The 23,091-nt window shown below is 35.2% G+C and overlaps 1 protein-coding gene across 5 annotated transcripts in view; it reads left to right on the top strand.

The window, feature by feature from the left end:
• The window catches only part of U2SURP (U2 snRNP associated SURP domain containing), a 54,780-nt gene extending 32,272 nt beyond the window's left edge, over positions 1-22,508 (top strand). For 4 of the 5 annotated variants that reach the window (XM_055412292.2, XM_055412284.2, XM_055412276.2 and 1 more), the window contains 10 exons: positions 256-343; positions 1,347-1,469; positions 2,782-2,938; positions 4,546-4,641; positions 5,482-5,548; positions 9,225-9,384; positions 14,366-14,476; positions 17,044-17,162; positions 18,398-18,574; positions 19,680-22,508. In XM_055412292.2, coding sequence (XP_055268267.1) covers positions 256-343; positions 1,347-1,469; positions 2,782-2,938; positions 4,546-4,641; positions 5,482-5,548; positions 9,225-9,384; positions 14,366-14,476; positions 17,044-17,162; positions 18,398-18,574; positions 19,680-19,818 — 1,237 coding nt within the window. In that variant the 3' untranslated portion in view covers positions 19,819-22,508. The remainder of the gene's footprint in view (positions 1-255; positions 344-1,346; positions 1,470-2,781; positions 2,939-4,545; positions 4,642-5,481; positions 5,549-9,224; positions 9,385-14,365; positions 14,477-17,043; positions 17,163-18,397; positions 18,575-19,679) is intronic. The other variant, XM_088840025.1, reaches the window with a different exon arrangement.
• The last annotated feature ends 583 nt before the right edge of the window (positions 22,509-23,091 follow it).

Here is a 23,091-nt window from a genome sequence, read left to right as displayed (position 1 = left end):
TGGCTCTGAAGGGAAATGTGGAGATATCAGCCCTAATCTTAGCTCTGCTATTCCTTTTTCTGCCTTGGACAAGTCGCTTAACTTTTCTGTTCCCTATTTTATGGAACAAAGAGGTTGGACTAGATGGCTCAAAGTAACCTAGATGTAAAATTCCTTGTTAATCAAGGGAACTAGTTTGTAAGACTCTTTGGGGGCTTTTGCAGAAGAAAGATTCAGAATAATAGGAGTTAAAGTAACATATTATTTGAATTTCAGTTTTGAAACAAAGTTGTGTCAGATATTTTCAGACCTCAATGCTACCTATCGTACAATTCAAGGCCATTTACAGTCTGAAAACTTTAAGGTATGTTTATTGTTTGGTTATTTTTGCCCTAGTGTTTTAAATGGGACATGGGGGCTGGGAACCACATTGGAGAGCTAAGAGTATATAAGACAACTGTAAGACATAACTTGGATGTTTCAGAAATTATTGGTTTAAAATTTACCACCATTTTACCTTCAGTATCGGAAAAAGTCTGAAATTTTAAAATATGTGTAGTGTTTTGGATGTCTGGTTTATTTTTAAACATTTTGATAAAATATTAGTCTTTTCAAAAAAACATTCAGAAGATCACTTGTTTTGTAGTAGTATATATAATTTGGCTGGATTAGAAATACACATTTTAGTTATTCATGTTTAGAAAGTATATTCAACTATTAATTTTTTAAAATAAACTCTGAAGCTATAGACCAATGTTAAGAAAAGCCAAACAAAATACCTTATTTATCGTTAAAAAAATACATACACTTCCATGGGCAGAACACTCATTAAGGAAATTTTTAGCTTGGGAAGATTCCCAGTGACTCCACCATTTAGGGGATTCAAACAAACAACTCCATTAAAATTTTTTTATCTTAAATTTTGACCATGAGACAGAGATTATAGAAAAGTTTAAGGATGGGACAGAGAGAGGTATTAATCTGACTCAGGAAGTATTTCATCAGACCATAAAGGAATTCAGATCAGAACTTGGCTACACTTGTATCTAGCTTTCATTAGTTTCTAGGCTAATGTTTCCCAGAATGTGTACCATTGTGGGAGGGAACTTGAGTTTAGGTGACCAAGAGCAAGCAGTTGCTGTTTTTTTTATTATATTTATTCTTAGTGTCTTTCCTCTTTTAATTGAGAGGTAACATTGATTTAAAAAAATTATTGTAATGATAGTTATTTTCCTTAAATTTTAAAAAGAATATTGCTTTAAAGGAAAATTGTGATGGAAATTCAGCAAATTGTGATTGTAATTAACATGAGATGATGTTTGCTACATATTGTCCTGAATAATAATTCATTGTCTTTTTCCTGTTAGCAACGGGTAATGACCTGCTTTAGAGCATGGGAAGATTGGGCAATTTATCCAGAACCATTTTTGATCAAACTGCAAAATATTTTCTTAGGACTTGTAAATATTATTGAAGAAAAGGAAGCAGAGGTAGGTATTCACTGTATTTGTCTGATTATCTTAAAGTTTATTTCTGGGGATGCTTTGGAGATACAGATTTGAGTAACATTTCTTTGTGGAAAATATGTACTGTTTACCACAAAATAGTGGATATTTGTTGCTGGAATTGTTGGAGCCCAGGAGCTGAAGTTATATATAACAGGAATTCTCTGTTTTGTATCCTTATGTAAAAATTGATGACTAGTGTTTTATTTGATGGCATGAAAAGATTTATTGTATATTAGTAGAAGAAAAAAAAAAGCAAGTAATAGAGCGAAATATGCAGCACAATTTCATTTTGTTAAACTGAAGATACCTATGTAAGTAAATATGTACTTGAAAAGGTGTGCACCATAGTGGTAGCAGATTCTGTTTATCACCATTCTGGTGTTTTCTTTTTTTAAGCCTCCTCAATAGTTCTTGAATCCTTCATCTTCATTTTCACTATCCTAATCCATCTATCATATTTTCGCTTTCACTTCTACAAGATACTCCTGATTTGCTTCCCTACTTGAACCACATTCTACCGTAGACCTTTATACATGTTCTTTCCTCTTTTTGGAACATCTCTTGTCTCAGACCCTTTAAATCTCAGTTTGAGCATAAGTTCATTGAGCCTTCTCTGACCTCTTTATGTAGAACCTACTTATTGTACATTTTAATAATACAGTGCACCTCTTTGTTGTATAAGTCATCCTACACTGCTGTGATTATCTGATTGCCTGGCTCCTTCTCCACTCCCCTGCCCCCTCTGCCCTTCAAGTTCTGCTGAGCTCTATGACAGGAGGGATTAAGGGACCAAAGCTCATTTTCACTCATTGTTGTATCCTTAGTGCCTCATATGTTACCTGACATCATTAAGTATACGGTAAATATTTGATAAATATTGTACAGGTGACTGCTGCTTTGTTAGACTGGATGATAAGAATATATTATTCTTATATCTGCACTTTGTACCTGGGAATGCGAATCTTCAGCTGGTTGGTTTATGTTGTTGTTGTTTAGTTGCTTTGCTGAGTCCTATCCAACTGTTTTTTTTTTGACCCCATGGACTGTAGCCCATCAGGCTCTTTTGTCCGTGGGATTTCCCAGGTGAGAATACTGGAGTGGGTTGCCATTTCCTCCTCTAGGGAATCTTCCTGACCTAGGGATCAAATCTGCTTTGCCTGCATTAGCAGGCAGATTCTTTACCATTGAGCCACCAGGGAAGCTCATTTGGTTTATACTGGATTGCAGTTAATGTTTTAGTGATAGGACTTTAGCACACAAAAGAACATGATTACAATAGTATGTGTTTTAATAGGATGTACCAGATGACCTTGATGGTGCCCCCATTGAGGAAGAACTGGATGGTGCCCCTCTAGAAGATGTGGATGGAATTCCTATTGATGCCACTCCTATTGATGACCTTGATGGAGTCCCTATAAAGAGCCTTGATGATGATCTTGATGGAGTGCCTTGTAAGTTCAGACTTCAAACTCATTAAATCTAGCTAATAAGTTTGTTTCCAAATCTCTTCATTTCTGCACATGCTGATGTTTAAAAAGGTTATAATTTCTGAGTAAGATGTCAGTTATTAAGTTTTTTCTGTCTTTTATTTTTGACTTTTCAGAATTCACTTACCCAGCAATACATTTAAGTATGCCAAGAAAAGCGTATTCTTTCTGGTCATATTTGGGTTTTTTTGTTTTGGTGAGATAGTCAGCCTCTTAAAATACTAGCAAGTTTTTCCTATCTTAATTGTCAGGAAACTAGAGGCAAAACCTTATGTTCACTTGTATGCATAATCCCAAGTACTTTGTTTTATCAGTTCTGTTTTTTTTTAAATATAAATTTATTTATTTTAATTGGAGGCTAATTACTTTACAATATTATATTGGTTTTGCCATACATTGGCATGAATCCGCCATGGGTGTACATGTGTTCCCCATCCTGAACCCCCCTCCCACCTCCCTCCCCATCCCCTCCCTCTGGGTCATCCCAGTGCACCAGCCCCAAGCACCCTGTATCATGCATTGAACCTCGACTGGTGATTCGTTTCACATATGATAATATACATGTTTCAATGCCATTCTCCCAAATCATCCCACCCTTGCCCTCTCCCACAGAGTCCAAAAGACTGATCTATACATCTGTGTCTCTTTTGCTGTCTTGCATACAGGGTTATCATTACCATCTTTCTAAATTCCATATATATGCAATAGTATACTGTATAGGTGTTTTTCTTTCTGGCTTACTTCACTCTGTATAATAGGCTCCAGTTTCATCCACATCATTAGAACTGATTCAAATGTATTCTTTTTAGTGGCTGAGTAATACTCCATTGTGTATATGTACCACAGCTTTCTTATCCATTCATCTGCAGATGGACATCTAGGTTGCTTCCATGTCCTGGCTATTAGAAACAGTGCTGTGATGAACATTGGAGTACATGTGTCTCTTTCAATTCTGGTTTCCTCAGTGTGTATGCCCAGCAGTGGGATTGCTGGGTCATATGGCAGTTCTATTTCCAGTTTTTTAAGGAATCGCCACACTGTTCTCCATAGTGGCTGTACTAGTTTGCATTCCCACCAACAGTTAAGAGGGTTCCCTTTTCTCCAATTCTGTTTTTATTATCAGTTTTCCTAACTTATACTTTGTTTTCCTAGCTGCCTGAAATAATTTTTTGAATTAAGTATACCTAATGTACCTCTTCAGTACATTTGAATTGTACGTTAAAATACTGAATAATATGAATTTTATACTTAAAAAAATAATTAGATAAAGGTACTGAAGGGTTTTTTTTTTACTTCCTCAACTTCTCCATTTGCTTAAAGTAACCACCTGTATGTTCTGGGTTTGTGTTTTATATATACACATATATATTATTTTTACTTACATTGATATTTAAAAATTAGCCTTCAGATGCAGAGAGTTGGATTAGTCATAATCGTTATTCTTGACACTAGCATCATTAGTCCATGTGTGACCTTATTTAGTTTTGCTTTTTAATAATATAGCAAATATTCATGAGCTCTTTAAGTCATCCTCTAGTAGTCAGAGTTAATGGTTCATTTTTCTTCCTTAGTGGATGCAACTGAAGATTCAAAGAAGAATGAGCCTATATTTAAAGTTGCCCCATCAAAATGGGAAGCTGTAGATGAATCTGAATTGGAAGCACAGGGTAAGTTAAAGTACAGTAAATGCAAATCTTTAGAAAATTGAGTACTTAAAATTTTACTGAACATTGGCTTGTGTGTGTGGGTGTAGGCGTAGTTTTCCTTTTGTGTTTTATAACACGTTTCAACCTTAAGACCCAGTGTTAACCATATTTTATATTTCTAGTGGCTAAGTTTTCAGTGTAGTTGCTATTCCAGTTTTCTTAGATGCTTCAGTTTGGATGCTTGGAGTAATCAGAAATCACTGAAAACCTTTCAGGTTAAGCCAATCAGTAGAAAATATAGGTGGGATGCCTATTTGGAAATTTAGAGGTCAGTTTTAGAAAATCTGAATCACTGTGTCTCCTATAGTGCTTGATTTATTAGATGCAGTTTACACCTGCCTTTCATACTTGCTTGGACATGTATCCTAGTGTAATTGTTAATTTAGTATTTTGTAGGTTCTAATGATGGAGAAGGAAATGGCAATCCACTCCAGTGTTCTTTGCCTGGAGAATCCCAGGGACGGGGGAGTCTGGTGGGCTGCCGTCTATGGGTTCGCAGTCGGACACGACTGAAGCGACTTAGCAGCAGCAGCAGCAGCAGGTTCTAATGAAACAAATCTTAGCATCTAGCACAGAAATGAGGACAGCGTTATTTGTTACTTCTTGAATTTGAATAAAATTATAGTGTAGGTGTGAGGAGAGAAATAGATTTAGTACACGGAAATGGCTATTCAAAGAAAAGATAAACGCAGATAACTTCTGTAATATAAGATTTCAGTTCTAAAGCTAGGCTTCTACTGTGCTGCTGCAAAAATGCTAATTTACCTTATGGAATTACATCCTGTTTTTCCTTCCATTCAGCTGTAACAACTTCTAAATGGGAGTTATTTGACCAGCATGAAGAATCAGAAGAAGAAGAAAATCAAAAGTAAGAGACTAGGTTTAGAATATATTCCGTTTCTTATTGCATATACACTTTCTTTTTCATTAAGAGCTGTACTTGAATAATAGGGAAGAGGAAAACTTAACTCTTAAAACAGCTTGGTTTAAGAGGATCATTTTTAGTTCATTGTTTTTCTAGTGGGTAAAGAGCTTTTGCTTTCTGGTTTTGATGCATCTGGTTTGCTTTTGAGTTTATTTTTCTGTGCTAGGTTATACATTCTCACATTGTAGTTACTAAATGGTCAACTGCATTTGTTTTAAATCTTTATTCTTTCGGCTCCACAAAATGGTGATTTTTAACATGTGAATGGGAAGGTTGTGCTCTTTTGGAATGTACATTGCTAAGAAAAGTAATACATTCTGACCATTCTTTTTGTTATTTAAGTGTACACACTTCAGAAGAACTAAGAAAAAAGAAAAAACCACTTACCTTTGTCATATAGAAAATTTATTATAATTTTCAGTTTTGCTGGTTAGCACTGAATGCAATAGGAATTCCTGCTCCCAGATTCTGCAAGTTTATGTTGGTAGTTTTTTTGGTAACACTGGACACCTTCTAAAATCAATGCAAAGGAAGTTAATTAGGGAAAGAGAAGGCATCAAGAACACAAAGCAGAGGTTTCTGGGTTTTTGTTTGTTTTCAAATGGAAGAGTAAACAAAAGGAAAAGTCCCTTTGTGTCCCAGCACAATTTGAGCATTTGTATGGATCTAATAAATGGGTATTACTAGCATTTAAGTTTAAGGAAATACGATTGATAAGCATTTGTGGAAACATAGTTTGATATGATGAAGAAAACTTGTCTACAGTGGTATCTTTCCAGAGAGAGTGTGATCAGAACATGTCAGCAGTCATTATGACAACATATTTGTAAAATATAGATGCTGTTGGCTGTCAGAAATACCTGACTGAGGCTGATTAGAAGTACAGGAATTGAAAACAGGAGAACTTGTTTTCATCTTAATGTCTGCAGTCCCATCATTAGTTAACATCTCTCACTATGGTAGGATCACTGCTTTTTAAAATGAATACCTGTTCTTATAAAATAATTAATTTAATGGAAATAAAGGATAGAAAAGCCTTTGCAGAAGGCTTGTTCAAATGGTATTGTTTCTAAGCATACAAATTTTTTGCTGTAAGTTTGTTATTTATGTTATGTTTGAAATGCATATGCATTTGTGTTGATGGTAATCATACATTCATACAGGGAAGCACGGATCACTACGAGTTAATATATATTTTTTACTTTTCCTAGGAGTTCCAAATAAGTCATAATAACAAAAATAACTTTATGAAAGTACAAAATAGGGGAAAAACACTTAAATTCTGTTTTCTGTTTCTTGAAATTTTCTTGCGCCTCACTGCTGCTCTCTAGTGGCTGAGTCCAAAAATATCTTTTTACCAGGGAGCTGCCCTTTGACACAAGTAATTGTATTTGTGGCAGAAGACTGGTTTAAATATGTATATGTCACTAGTATTTTGCAGAAAAGTTCGAAATAGTAATTTAATTTCATTTGTAATGAATTCTTTATGGGTTTAGAATCTTGAATTTCCATTTCTTTAAAAGTAAAAGAACAAGTTGGGGCTGAGATCTGAACCTAGAACTGGTAACTAAGAGCTAAAATCAAAGCCATTTAGAACAGATTGCTCAAGCCTTAGAAAATTTAAATGATAACTGTAAAGTATGTATATTTTTAAAATCATCATCTGTAGTGTAGTTCATTTTAAAAGTCTTAAGTAATATGATTAGTATTTAGTTTCTAGTTTCCTAGATTCTTCCTGTGTATAAAAATATGCATAAATTTAAAGCATAAATTATATAATGTTTTACATACTACTCTGTGACCCACATTGGTTTTTTTAATTGAAATATATGGGTGTTGTTATTTCATGTCAGTTCCTATGTTTATCTGCTCTGTATTCATCTTGGTTGAAAGCAGATATTCAGATAAGTGTACAAGGAAGTTTATCAAGGAATATTTAGAATTGCAAAAAAAATTTTTTTTTAAATTTTTTGAATTTGTCAGTAATAGATAATTGGTTAAGCACTCTTCACTTCATACGTCACACAGTTTCATTAACTGCTTTGCATCTTTATTGACTGGCTCTTTCCAGAATAATCCTTCAGTAAACATCTGTTTTTACACACACACACAGTTTAACCACTTAAAAGCATGTGAGGCACTTGTAGAACTATTTTGTACCATAAGACAAGAAATTCTTGTGTTCTAAAAAATGAGCTAAGAACTGTGTTTAGAAAGTTTCTGTGACAAATTAAGAGATATTATGTAAATTTTAGTTCAGAAGAGAGTATTTTTTTTTAATCTTGGATTTTGACTTTTTTCTGTTTTTCTTCCTCAAGTAAGTATTGTATTGAGTTATGCCTATATGTGCTACTAATGATTTGTGGGGCTCTGAGAGTATAAAGTTTGAAAAGTATTTTATTAGTATTCTGCAGATGAGAAATTAAAAGGCAAACAGTATATCTTCTCTTTATTGTTATCTACTTTGCTTAAAATTTTCTTAGTGTGTGTCTTATTATCAGGTTCTAAAGTAATTAAAATTTTATTTGGAAGGAATATGGTTATAATTGTTTTTATATTGTTACAAATAGTTGTAAATATATACCAAAAGACTTCTTATTCATGGTAGAGTGTTAGTATCCAAATACCAACATATAAGGGCTTATCGGGTTCAAATACTAAAGAGAAAATGACATGTTTTCTAGGGTATGCTGGTACTCATATTTATATCACCATATTGTTTATGAGGAATTTTGTTTCAATATACATAAACATTTCTGAATTAGTTTGTACATAGAACACTTGTTTTGCTCAAATTTAACACTCACAAAACCCAGTCTTGGAGCATACACCTTTTTTTTTTTTTTTAAAGTCACTTCATTCTTTGTATTTGAAGATCATTGAAGAACACTTGTTAATCCTATTCTGGCCATGATGAGCAGCTTGTCATGGTTGCTTGTCTGTTTCCACTAGATTGCTTCTGGAAGAACAGGAGAATTTTTCTTCTTTGTATCCTTAGCTGTGAGAGTTAGTTTTTCATTTTCTTTTTATTTGACATACCAATCCAACTTTCATAATCAGCTATGATATGAAGTAATATGTGCTCATATTTAAAATTAATAGATTGTTTTATTCTTAGGGTTATATGTTAATTATTAATAGATAAGGCCTTTGCTGCTGTGTTGATTGTTTCGTAGAAACTGACTCAAACTCAAGTATTTTCTAGTTTATACTCTGCTGAAGGAAAGGTAAACATTTGGCTTTTTAAACGTTAACCATCATAAAATTACTGAACTACAAAGAGTACAGAAATCATGGATTATTCATTTCATTTAACTGCTGCATCGAAGGTTTCTGGCAGAAAAAAGCGTAAAAATGACATTAACATAAGCAGAATTTTTAGAAGTGTGATTACGTTGAAGCACAAATTTTTTCAGTGGAGGAAACATAAGAGTTTTATAAAATTGTTATTTTGTAAAGAATGTTTTAATGATGAATTGTCCTCTTATGTTTTGTTAACATTACTTAAGCTCTAAGGGAATAAAAAATCAAAAAAAAATCAAAAAGGCCAGGACTCTAAAATGTAACTTTTTTTCCTTTGTTGCCTTGACATACAATGTTATTCTGTTTATTTCCAAAGTCAAGAAGAAGAAAGTGAAGATGAAGAAGATACTCAAAGTTCCAAATCTGAAGAACATCATTTGTACTCTAATCCAATCAAAGAAGAAATGACTGAGTCCAAGTTCTCCAAGTACTCTGAAATGAGTGAGGAAAAACGAGCTAAACTCCGTGAAATCGAGGTTAGTATTGCATTGAAGTTTAAACTACACTGTATCTTATTTCATCTTCTCCACCAACCTGTGCTTCTCTTGGCATCACATCCTGGTCCATACTGTTCCCTCTCTGTCTGGAACCTTCATACCTGCTGTCTTTCTTCAGGCCTCTTAGTTCAAGTACCTCTTCTGTCTTGGTACCCTTTTCTTAACCTTCTGGATTTGCTTGCTTCTTCATATTAATCTGTTGTGATTTTACATGTATTATGTTGTGTATATTTATGTTTTTTCTCCCTTGCTTGTTTAATGTCTGTATTCTCCTCTAGGCTGTGATTTCTATGAGGATAAGGGACCCTTCACATGTCTGTTGTCTGTTCATGATCGTATCTCCAGTGCGTGGCACATAGGAGACCATCTGCAGATATTGACGTAATAGATTATATTTCACCTTATGAGATCCATCATATTTTGAGCAAACATAGTATGTAATAAAAGTGAAATCTTTCCTGGCACATTCAAGTTATGTATATATCACTCAAAAATTTTAAGTGTCTGCACAAGTGATGGGGAGAAAGTAGATGTTGGGGCTTAACAATAAGAAGGTAGAGTCCAGACTCTCAAGACTTCTCTGTCTCCATGCCCTTTCGTTTTGTAATGTCTTTTTTAAAATTTTCAAAGGTATTCAGACATGTCAGTGAGGGGAGGGTTTTGTAATGGAAACTTTTCTATTTCTTGCCCCCAGATGATGAAACATTCCCAGTAAATGTTAGCAATAGTGTAGCAGTCAGTCCAGAATCTCAAAAGTGTACATGAGAGTGAATTGTACTACTCTGTCCATTCATTTAACAGTATTTTATATGCTTACTGTGTGTCTGTGCTTTTCCTTTATTAACTTATAATACCTACCATGTTGTAATTTTATTTATGTATTTTTCATTGCGCTGGGTCTTTGTTGCTGCATGGACTTTATCCAGTGGTGGTGCATGGGCTTCTCACTGCCGTGGCTCCTCTTTTCGAGAAGAAGCACAGACTGTTGGTGTGTAGGCTTTAGTAGTTGCAGTACATGTGTTCAGAGCACAGGCTCAGTAGTTGTGGTGCATTGAACCTGTGTCTCCTGCATTGGTGGGTGGATTCTTTACCACTGAGCCACTAGGGAAGACTATACCTTATCATATTAATTACCAGTTTTCGTTTCTCTGCCGCCTGCTATTGGGCTGGTACAAGTTCTTGCCCACCTCTTTCTCAGGTATCTATTACCAAGCCGAAAACAGAAAAAGCATTTTGTTTTGATCTTACACAGAATCAGTATGATGTCATTTATAAATAGAGAGGATTTTCAGAATTAGTAAGTTGATTTATTTTTCCTGAGATATATTCATATACATTCTTTATAAAATTTTCAGGAAAATAAGATGTTATGTTATCTCAGTGAATGCACTCATCTGTGGACCTTTTTCAAGCTGCTCATGACCGTTCTTAACTCTCAGAACTCCTCCCAGTCTTACTGAACTCTGCCTCACTGACCTGATAGAAGTACTGGAGTAGAAACAAAGACTTGAGTTCAATTTAAAAAAAAGTATTTTCTTGATAATTGAACTATCTTCTTACAAATACCAAAATAGACTATTTCTCAGTGTTCTGTTTTCCTCTTGACTTGAAAGAAAGCCATATGATTTAACTTTTTGGTTAATTTGGATGATTCTACACTGTATATGTATGTGTATGTGCTGTGCATGCATGTACATACACCAGCACACCTTATATGTATGTGTGTGTATATATATATTTTTTTCCCCACCTATTTTATATGCTCTTTGATAACCTGGCCTCTCTTTGCCAGATACTCAGTGATTGTGTTTGTTGCTCTCATAGTGGCTACCCTCTCACAATTTACTAAACTCTTTTGGGATTTGGATGGTGAGCCAAAAATTTAATTTTAAAATGTCGATCTTGGCTTTGTTTTAAAATGATCTATTCTTTTCCCTTATTTACTCTGAGATTTAGTCATGTGGAGTAAGGGTCCACAACTGGTGGTCAGTTTGAGATAGACTCAGGGCTCATGAGCTTTATTCATGTACTGTCCCTTCTCTGTCCCTAAATTCCAATGCCAGTTTCTGAATTTAGAATTCAGTGAATACCTTTTTATTGATGATCCCTTAAATGAAGAATAAAATTCTAATTAGTTTTATTATGTACTACAGTATATGCAGTACGTGTATAAGAAAGTGAAAAAGTGGAAGTGTTAGTTGCTTAGGTGTGTCCAACTCTTTGCCACCCCATGGACTGTAGCCCTCCAGGCTCCTCTGTCCATGGAATTCCCCAGGCAGGAATATTGGAGTGGGTAGCCTCCAGGGGATCCTCCCTACCCAAGGACTGAACCCACATCTTCTGCTTGGCAAGCAGACTCTTTATACCATCTTAGCAGTTTTTCTTTTTAAAAGCTCTTCTCATCCCCAAATGTATTGTAACAAAGATGTCTATAGCTGAACCTTTTCTATCATGGAATTAATAAAAACCAAAGATTTATGTTATAAAATATTGACATTTTATGCAAAGCACTTAGAAAATATGCAGTCATGTGATCTTACAGTGTTTACTGGAAGCAAGTTTGTAACCTTTCAGATTCTGCTTAGAACAGTGCCTGGGCTGGAGTTTTTTTTCCCTTACTCTGCTGTTGTTTCCATTTCTACCAGTAAGGGTTGAAGGAGAGGAACACTAGGTGGGGAGCCAGGTGAAGGGTCTTTTTTGTTGCTGAAATAGAAAGATCCCTTTTCTGCCCTGACCCCTGAGGAAGGAGTGAATAGTTGAAGGGAAAGGTGATACACTTGAGATGGCCAACAAACCATTGCACGGGCTATTCTCTTTTGAGTTGGGACCCTTTGTGGCCTGTTTTCTGGGCACCCTGAACTTGTGCTTGTGCCTGAGTTAGACCACATCAGCAGGAACTGTAACTAGGGATTGTATAGTGATTTTTCAAAAGGCACTCTAGGGATGCCTTTCACCTGAGTAACATTCAGGTTGTTTGACTCTTGCTTGCTTAACTTTTAAACTGATTTGCCACAAATACATTCTCTGTAACAGCTGTTTTAGTCATGGGAGGCTTCACACAGTGATGAACTCGAAAACTTGTGTCCCCCACCCCAACCCCCCACCCTCTTTTACCTTACATCTTACTGTCTTTTTAAATGTAGTTGTTAACACACACACAAAATGCAAGTACTTTTTAATAGTTTTAAGGAAAGAGACCCTCAAAGCTCTGATTATAAATGATCCTGATAATAGAAGTAGAATTAGGTAGAAAAGGGGCAAAAATCAGGAAGCTTAATGTTCATGAAGTAAAACATGGTGAAAATACCACTTTGAATGGAAGTTATGGCTTGTTTCCAGTCTACTGGAAAACCTCATTAGTAGTGAAGGAAAAAACTAAAACAAGTGAGGTCTTGTTTTTTTAAATACAAGTAAAATAGTAGCATTTAGTCCATTTAAAGGGCATAACAGTGTTATATATTATTATATATTAATAGTGTTATTTATAGTGAAATAAAATAGATAAAGAAGTTTGCATCTGTAATAATTGTGTCAGTTAAGTGTGTTCCCTCTCACCGCCTGAAGTGAAACAAGATTTTATAGGTTTGAGACTGCAGTCCTGTGGTACCATCCAGGATCATCTAAGTCCTCATGCTATTCACTGTATATTTGACTTCCCTTAGTTTACTCACAGTCACAATGCACACACACACACACATATGTAAAATCAGCTAGCAATCTCTTGATAAACTGGAGGTGGTCTACATTCCTTTGCAAATAATACTGTAGTGAATACTTTTGTACAGAAAACTTTGCTCATATATGAATAAATTACAGGAAATGGAATTAGAAATTTTTCTGTTTTCTTTTAAATCACTTTATACTTAGTGTCTTTAAAAGTATGCTTTGAATATGGTTTAACCTTTTCTGGATGTCTTGATGCCGAGTGATTAGACTCTCCTGTAAACAGAGTGAAACTTCACGCTACAGCTTTCTGAACTATAACCAGAATGCTGCTCTCTTTGATTGTTTTAATAGTTGTTTATCCCCTGTGTTCTGCTGACTGTCTCATCTTACTGGAAGTTATGCTTTTCTTTAACAACATTACCTTTCTAATTTGGGGTCAGTTCAGTTCAGTCGCTCAGTAGTGCCCGACTCTTTGCGACACCGTGAATCACAGCACACCAGGCCTCCCTGTCCATCACCAATTCTTGGAGTTCACCCAAACTCACGTCCATCGAGTCGGTAATGCCATCAAGCCATCTCATCCTCTGTTGTCCCCTTCTCCTCCTGCCCCCAATCCTTCCCAGCATCAGTATATTTTCCAGTGAGTCAACTCTTTGCATGAGGTGGCCAAAGTATTGGAGTAGTTTTGGGTTCCGTTCCGTTCCGTCGCTCAGTCGTGTCCGACTCTATGCGACCCCGTGGACTGTAGCCTACCAGGCTTCTCCGTCCATGGGATTCTCCAGGCAAGAATACTGGAGTGGGTTACCGTTTCCTTCTCCAGGGGATCTTCCCGACCCAGGGATCGAACCCGGGTCTCCCGCATTGGAGGCAGACGCTTTAACCTCTGAGCCACCAGGGAAGTTCTGGTTTGGGGTACCAGATACCAGATACCAAATTCATTCTCATTATATCAAAGAATAGGTATGTTCTCAAAGGCATGAAGCACAAGTCTTGGTTTTCAAGTCATCTTGTGTGACTGTACAGAGAGCACGTGGGCCCATGCCTGATCACTTGAATTCTACATAGTTGGGCTTGTCTCACAAGTGGCTGTCAGGTTAGGGAGTTATATACACTGATGTTATGTTTTGACTGAATCCTAATCAGTTACTGTATGTTTTTATGTTTTATATTGCTATTTTTGTTTTTCCTTCTTATACACGTTTCAAAGAAGAAAATAGTTTTTTAGAGGAGCAAAGTACTGCTTGAGAAGCTATAATGATAAAAAGATTTATTTTAAAAATGTCTTATTTCACAGCTCAAAGTCATGAAGTTTCAAGATGAATTGGAATCTGGAAAAAGACCTAAAAAGGCAGGCCAGAGTTTTCAGGAACAAGTAGAACACTACAGAGATAAACTTCTTCAGCGAGTAAGGAATAAGTATACGCAGTTATGCATTTTTCAGTTATTTGTTTGACTGCCTATAATATTGATATATTGGTGTATTTAAGGAAGAGAATATTTCAAATTATATCCTTTATATAAATGCTGAATACTGGTAGATAATTAGGAATATTTGGAATTTGATGTTTTATAGTTCAGCTTGGAAAACAGTTTCAGAACAACACCATGCTCTTTTATTCTGGATCCTTGTGGAGCATAACATCCTGTTAGGGACACACTTTCAGAACTGGAAGGTCCTATAGAAAGAGTCACATTTGTGAGCAACAACCCTAAGTAGTGGCACAGAGACAGAGATGGAGTTAGGACTACTTTTCCATTGTGTCCAAGGAGGAACAGCAAGGGGTAGAATACCTCATCTGTGAATTCTAAACTTTTGAGAGATGTTGTATTCTTGTACATCAAAAGATGTGTAGGGATATACAGGGAATTTTTAACACAAGAAGCCCACAAGATAGTTGTTGAAAGAACCCAGGAATTTTATTGATTGGTACTGTTATTAATTTTTACCTGCATCTTGACTGTCATTACAAAAAAAGATGATGGAGAGAAATAGCAACAACTAGAAAGGAACTTAAAGTCATCCGAAGCTATTCACGTTGATGGGAGCAGTGGTGTGGTGAAGCAGCTGCAGTGCCGCACAGCATGTGGACTTCTGGTGCTACTCTGCTGTGCATGCCTGGGCACATCACTGAAACCTGCTTTTACTCAGTGAAATTGGGTTAACGGTCCAGTTTTTGCAGGATTGTGAATTAGATAATTGTGTATGTGTGTGTTGAGTTGCTTCAGCTCTGTCCGACTTTTTGTGATCCCATGGAGTGTAGCACACCAATGTAGCTAGTGGGGGTGTAGCTCCTCTGTCCATGGGGATTCTCCAGGCAAAAATACTGGAGTGGGTTGCCATGCCTTCCTCAGGGGGATCTTCTTGACCCAGGGTTTGAACCTGCATCTTTTGTGTCTCCCGCATTGGCATGCAGATTTTTTACTACTAGCACCACACACGCAAAGAATTAAATAATAGTTCACATTAATTTTTATTATTAAAATGTTTAAAATATCATAAGTGAACTGTAGTCTGATTCCTGTGAGGTATCAGTCAGGAAAATGTAACCTGCAGATCACCAGAGGAAGTTGGGCTCTTCAACATCACTTTGTAAATTTGTCCTCAGTAGTTGTATTTGGAAAAAAGATACATGAGATTTAAAAAAATAAGATGTTATATGTCTGAACCCTGTTGAATCCCTTTGGGGATGGTGGCAAGTGTTTGATTTGCACGGAAGACTGCACCTTGAGGTGCCCACTGGCCCTGATGTAGTAAAATGTTTATTACCATTTTAGTCTCCTTGCACTCCACGGTTATAATTGGAAGAAAGAACATGTTTTTTTGAAGGCATAGGCCAGGGGTCAGCAGACTCTGACCATCACTTCATTTTTGTAAATAAACTTACTGGAACACAGCCACGCCCCTTCAGTTATTATCTATGTATTATCTGTAGTAACTTTTGGACTACGGTTATAGAGTTAACAGACTGTAGCCTACAAAGCAGAAAATATTTACTACCTGGCCCTTTACAGAAAACATTTGCCACCATCTGGTATGGGCTTTTTATCAGATATTGGTTAGCTTTCTTGATGCATACAAATCATAGAGAAATTTAATTGTTTTGTTTTGTTTTTTAATTCTTGTTTTTGAAGAGCTCAGTTGGCTTTGTGGGTTCATTGTCGGTAGCCACTCCCCTAATTATCAGTAGCAGTCATAATTTCAAGTGAGAAGTGGCAGTTGTAGCAGTTGGGGATATAAGCAAATAAGTAATTTTTCTGGTTTATATAATTATATAGTCATGTAGTTAATTTGTACTTTTATAAATTAGGATTTATAATTGGTACTTTTATAAATTTCCAATATGATTGATACTTGTTTCCCACTGTTAATACTAAGACTTTTTGCTAGACATTTATTGTGAATAAATCTTTCTCCTTTTTAGTATATTACTTTAATAAGTGCTTTCCTTTGATTAAGTCAACATGCTGTGCAATTAGAATCACTATTGACAATTTTATTGTAGTCTGAGATGGAAAGGTCATCATATTGTTTTTCCAATTTGTATATTTTAAGTGAAGGGACTGCACTCTTAAGAGCCCTGACTCTAGAGCTTTGGCTCAGATCCTGTATGACCTTAGGCATGGCACTGAGCCTTTCTAAGGCTCATTTTTCATGTTTTGAATGAGGATAATACTATTCATAGGCATGTTTTAAAGAATTACATGCAGTGGTATATGGAAAATTGTTCATTAATTGCTTGGCCTATGGTAGGCATTCAGAAAATAGTTAGCCACTGTTGCTGGTATCATTATTATCATTCAGTATAAGTAGAGGAGTAGAAGAAATGACTGGCTTTCAGGAAGAATAGGTATACCTTCAGTAGTAATTTTATAAATAGTTAACTGGAAGGGAAAATATTACTACATAAATGAGATTAACCAGATTGGTGTTTTTTAATGACTAAATATTTCTTTTAAAAAAAAAAAAAACAGGAGAAAGAGAAGGAATTAGAAAGAGAACGAGAAAGAGATAAGAAGGATAAAGAAAAATTGGAATCTCGATCCAAAGACAAGAAGGAGAAAGATGAGTGTACGCCAACAAGGAAAGAAAGGTATAACATTTCTCATTTAATGCCTATGCTGGCTTTAGGATTTGGAGTCGTATTTCATTTTGTAATATTTTCACCACTGGAACCAACAGATTGGAAAAGTATTTTTTTGTGTATGATAAACATGTTTGGGTTCTGCCTGCAGAAGGCAGAATTAGCTAAGCAAAGGGGCATTTGGCACTTGGCTTAGTTACCTGGGACATCATCCCTTTACATGGTTCATAAGGTACCTTAGCCTTAGTTCAGGGCAAGAATTCAGTTACAGTATTAGGTGTCAAACCTAAGGCTTAAATAACTAAGCAGCTTGCTAGATCTTACCTGTTACCTCCAATATAAGCTTTTCTTCTGTGCTGAGGCTGCTACCTATAAACTTGAGTCTCCCAGTCCTGTTTGTTAACGGAGATTGTGTGCTTAGGCTGTAGGGACTTGGTCCTCACTTTAAGTCTTCATTCTAATCAAAATCATTTCTCTTGTAGTTTTTATTTCTTACTTTCACAGTTCCTAAATCTCTGATTAGTAGGGAAAGTTGCTTTAGAATTGGGATTTTCCTAATAAAAACCAAGCAAATGCAAATTAAAAAATTTTGGCTTAGTCACTCTTCATATAATTACAAGATAACATGGTTATACTAATTGGTAAAGTAGTAAATCCATCACTTTTTTGTCATTTATTATTATCTTGATATAATTCAGAGTTATAGAAAAGTTACAAGAATGCTATAGAGAATTCCAAGATATCTTTTACCTTCATTCCTCCAGTGTTAAAGTATTTCTCTTTTTGCTTTATTTTCTTCTTCCTCTTCCTTTCTCCCCTCACCCCCAATCATGTAAGAATAACTTGCTTACATGATGCCCCATTTTCATACTTAACCACAGTAAAAGTTTCCAGATCGAACAAAAAGAAAAGTTTCAAAAGCAGGAAATTAACATTTTTTAAAAAAACTATTATCTAATCAGAGACCTTGATGGAATTTTGTCCATTGTTCCATTAATCTCTCTTAGAGCAGAGAAAATTCCAATTTAGTTGAATTCAGTTTTTGTGTTGATCAGCCTATCTTTAAGACTTTTTTGTTCTTAGTGTAAAAGGCTTTGAATGTTGTTAGAAAATAACATTAATAAGGTTAGTGAAAATAAAGATAGTGTAAACTGATAGGAATTAAAAGCTAATTTAGTAGAAGGAAAATGATATGCCTGATCCTTTGCTCACTTATGGGATGTTTTGGGGGCTTTGTTCCATAGGAAAAGGCGACACAGTACGTCCCCTAGCCCATCTCGCAGTAGCAGTGGTAGACGAGTGAAATCCCCATCACCAAAATCGGAGCGATCAGAGCGTTCAGAAAGATCTCATAAAGAGAGCTCACGGTCCAGGTCATCTCACAAAGATTCTCCTAGAGATGTTAGCAAAAAGGCCAAAAGGTAAACGCAAGTCATTTTTTGTAATATTTCAAATGCCAGTTTCCTTGTCATTCCACCAGCTTTTGAAAATAATTTGTTTGGCAGCCATTTTTGAAAGGATTTTAGAAAACCAAACAGATAATACTTTCATTTTAGATTCTTCCTTCCCATCTCCCCACCCTAGTCTCCTCATGACTAAAGCACAAGAAAGCTTCCAACACGTAAAGACAAGCCAGGAATTTTAAACATCAGTTTTCTGTGGAGTAGGAATAGCTGCTTTTCTTTCCTTTCTGTTCTTTAGTTTCTATGGAATATTCTTTGGTTTTTGTCAAGGCTGAAAGAAAAATACATGTTCCCTCCCCACCCAGCAGTAATCTTATTAGCAAGTTCTTGGGTAGACTTGTGGACATAAATACCATAGACTATTTCTCAGCGTTTAATTTAGTGTGTCGTATACCTTTTTCCTCCAAGGTCCAGAAAGGTGGTTCAGAAGTGTTTTGTTTATCTGGGTGTTCTGTAGAGTTTTCCTGAGAGCTAAAATTGCTTTTTATCCTAAAATGTTTTTATTGTAGCCATTTTTAGTAAAATTTTTCTATAACAAATAACTTTTTTCTGAATGGTGTTTGTGCATATATTATATATATACATTCATGAAAATTATATAATTATTTGTTTTGTTAATTTTAATGCATAGCACTTACAGAGTGCTGTCTTAAAAGATTCCCTTGAAATTGCAATAGTTGTTGCTTTTCCTCTCAAGAAGATAGGCTGCAAAGCCACTGCATTCAAAAGTTTTGTGAATGATGTTGGATGCCATTTTGAACTTTGGCTTATGTAATCTGGGAAGCTGTTAAAATGCAGATTTCGAGAGTTTGATTCAGTAGAGCAATGGTAGGGCTCTGGAGTCTGTTTTGGCTTGCATGCTACCGATGATCACTGATGTAATGCATAGGAAGTAAAAAATTTGTGAGTACAGTAGGCACAGTATAAATTTGAAAAGTTTACAGCCTTTTTTATTTCAGTGACTTTCATTGTGCCCTGTTAAAGATCATTTTAGATAATTTAAGGATAGTTTGTTTTGATCATGTAAGTACTTTGGTTAAATTGTTTTTGTTTGTTTCCTCAGATCTCCATCTGGTTCAAGGACACCTAAAAGATCTAGGCGATCCCGGTCTAGATCCCCTAAAAAATCAGGGAAGAAATCCAGATCCCAGTCCCGATCTCCACACAGGTCTCATAAAAAGTCAAAGAAAAACAAACACTGACATAAATTTTTAAGATGCTGTCACTTATTGGAAATGCGATTTTGTTTTGTGCCTGAACGGTCTGTTTTTTTAAAAAAACAAAAAACAAAAAATCTAATGAAAGAGCATTCCTGGGGTTTTTATTTGTTTGTGAATGCATGTGTAAACTCATAAGTAACTGCATCTGTAGACCTGTTGTTGTTTTATATTGTATAAATTACTTTTGTTGTGGCTGTTTCTCAAGATGAAATTTTTATTGTGCTAATGAATTTCATCAGAAATGTGTATAATGGATCTGCTGGCAGTAGTAGTATTTTGTTTTAGGATGTTGTGACTTAGAAAAAATAATACAGATGTCTTCCCCCCTTTTGTAGCTTTGACAATTTGAATTAGATTTCAAATAAAATCTGAACAGAAAACTTTAATGTTGTTTTTTTGCCCTATTGATGACATCAAGTCCCTTAAAATCCTGCTTAGTGAGTTTAGCACTTCTGTTGGGTTTCTTACACCTAATGCACTTTACAAACTTCACTGTTCAAGTAGCTAAAGTTTTGTATTTACTAAGATGACTGTCAAAATTTAGGGACCCAAGACTCATTTTGGTAGGCTTGCCAACCAATTTCTTGGGTAATGTTCCCTTGGGTAATACTAGTACCCGGAGATCAAAAGACTAGGCAGATACGTATGCGTGGTCTTTTGTCAATGGTATGCCTGGCTAAAATCTCTTTTTTTTCAAAGAAGCAATATGATTTCAGTACACTTAACCCATGTCCTGAGCAGCTACTTATTTTCAGGGAAAAATTAAATTTCCATCTTTTGATTTAATTTTCTATCATTAGAAAAATTTATTTAAAAGAATTTAACAGTAATTGGCCATAGAATTTTTTTTTTATGAAGGTTGCCCTTTTATTCTTTCGAACACTGGTATCAGAATATTTCTGCAAGGTTCTGTTTAAAGCACCTTCATTGTGTTTTTTGTTTTTAAAGAATTTAGTTTTAGGTTTAGCTTTTAAGTAGAATTTTTAAATGATATAAATTTTTATGAAACATAACACCCAATGGTTTGTAAATTAAAGATGCAAAAAAGTTGATTTAAACCATTTTCAGAGTTGAAATCAGTTGTACAGTGGGGATAAATTGCAGTGTGAGGAAGACAAAAGAAAACTTATGTAATGTTCAACATAATATCGCTACAATGTAATAAAGGGTCATGTAGACTTGAACTGACACTACTGTTTGTGAACCTTGCTTTCAGTTTTTCATTTAGACACTTTTTACAGTGATTTGCTGGTTTTTTCCCTTCTTAATAGAGTCACAGTTTTAATAACAGATTGTTCTGAGTTAGCTTGTTTTTTAAAAGTATCTTTTCAAGTTGTTGTACTTGGTCTTGCCTAGTCACAAAATGAAAAACCTGTACTCATGATTTGAGGAGTGGGAATATTATCTGAGCAGTGAGGCATGTTATTTCCAAACTGGGCAAACCTACAAAAGCTGTAGAAATGTGCCAAATTATTTTACTTAGTGGTTCTTAACAACATGCACTATTGCTTGAAAGTTATTTCCTTATCATTCACTCTTTGTTTGTCCATATTGGTAGGCATTTAGTTAATTACTGAATGTTACTTAGAATAATTAAACATGAACATTTGGTGCTGGTTTCTAAAAACCTACAAATATAGCCATTTTTAAAGAACGTGTTTTTCTCCCTTGTTCACTGCCTGGGAGAATGGAATTTTATATAATTACCTTTGCAGAAATAACGATAAGGTTGAGTTGCTGGTGATTGTAGGCATTCCATCATTCATTGGTATCTAATATAGGCTTAGAAATGATAAGTCAGGAAGTGATTTTGCCAGTCAAATTGCAAGTTATGCTTATTTTTCTCTCTCTCAAAGTAGCCTGGAGAAGCAGGAGTGAGTAGACATTGTTAGGTCAGTTCTGAGTGCTTATTTGTAGTATTTTTTTCTATTGCAGTAGAATTTAGCAATTCTTTTAATCTGCATCTAGATGTGTAATGAACATCATTTATTTAATGCAGTGGGTAAGACTGTCTTTCTTTTGGGTGCTGGATGGGGATTCTGTAGGCTTGATAGAATATGTATTCTGTGAAGCTTGCTAGTATTCGTATTAGATTGTACTGGATTTTTTTTTTCCCCTGGAATTGCAAGTGGTATTGTTAGATAATTTCCAGCTTTACTTAATGAGAAAATATCCAGAGTAAGTGTGTTTAATTCTCTGTGGATTCAGTGAAAGCTTAATGGTCAGAAATTGGTGAATGGTGGGGGGAGAGATGTTCTACCATATTTTTATAAGAGCATAGTATCATTGTTTCTTGTCTAAAGAACACTTAATTGGATAGCAAAATTTCTGCAGGTTCATGAAAATGTTTGTAGGCATGGCTGTTCAGTTATAGGAAATATCCTGTTCCAGTTCTATGACATGTCTATCCTCCCCAACAGCTACGTGTAGGAGGAAATCCTGTTATCTACTCTTTATAAAGGGCATGAGTTAAACTCTTCCCCTCCAACATACACAGGTAACTAGGTTAACACCATTTAATCTGTCTAACAGGTGAGAGAAAGTAAAATAATGGTCATTTATTTATTATCAAAGAGAGGCCTAAGGTTGAAAAGAATCATGTCTGTGAATCTTTTCTTTGATTTTGTATTTTCTTATTACTGTTGGTAGGTGTATAGGCACTTCTGAACTGTGACATGTTGAGAAGTTAGAGATTAAAGAACTAAAAGAAAAAGCCCTGACCCAAAGGAATGCTTCCATTTGGCTCAAAGTGTTCTTGCCATTTCTGCTAAAGTGTGCAGAAATTACTGTACACTGACCTAATTTTTCTTTATTACAGACCATTCCTATGGGCTTACCCTGAGACTCTCATCCCAATTAAAGAATCTAAGAGGGAGGAAATGCTTATGACTTTTGCATTTTCCCCCCAAACTTTAATATTCTTGAGTACTTGAATATATTTTTAACAGTTATAATCATGATCTAATATAGGTTATTAGAAATATTTTGTACATATTTGTCTCCATTGTGTTCATAACTTCTGAAAAATTATATGGCCATGGTAATAGTTTATGATTATTAAAAATAAGTCTATATTGTCAAAGTGACTTAACCCATTTTGATGATCACAAAAGTATGATTTCTTTAGCAGAGAAAGTTGTTTTTTAAAATAAATAGTACCACTTTTTTTCTAAGAAAATAAGAGCTTTTTTTCTTTGTTGTTTTCCTCTTCTATTATATATTAATGGAAGAGCTACAGAAAATTCAGTGCAGGTA

The sequence above is a fragment of the Moschus berezovskii genome, chromosome 1 (genome assembly GCF_049115385.1).
Source record: "Moschus berezovskii isolate FMDL1 chromosome 1, NW_MosBer_1.0, whole genome shotgun sequence".
Classification (NCBI taxonomy): domain Eukaryota; kingdom Metazoa; phylum Chordata; class Mammalia; order Artiodactyla; family Moschidae; genus Moschus; species Moschus berezovskii.
Note: the sequence above shows the minus strand (reverse complement) of the source record. Positions and strands in the feature narration are given on the sequence as shown.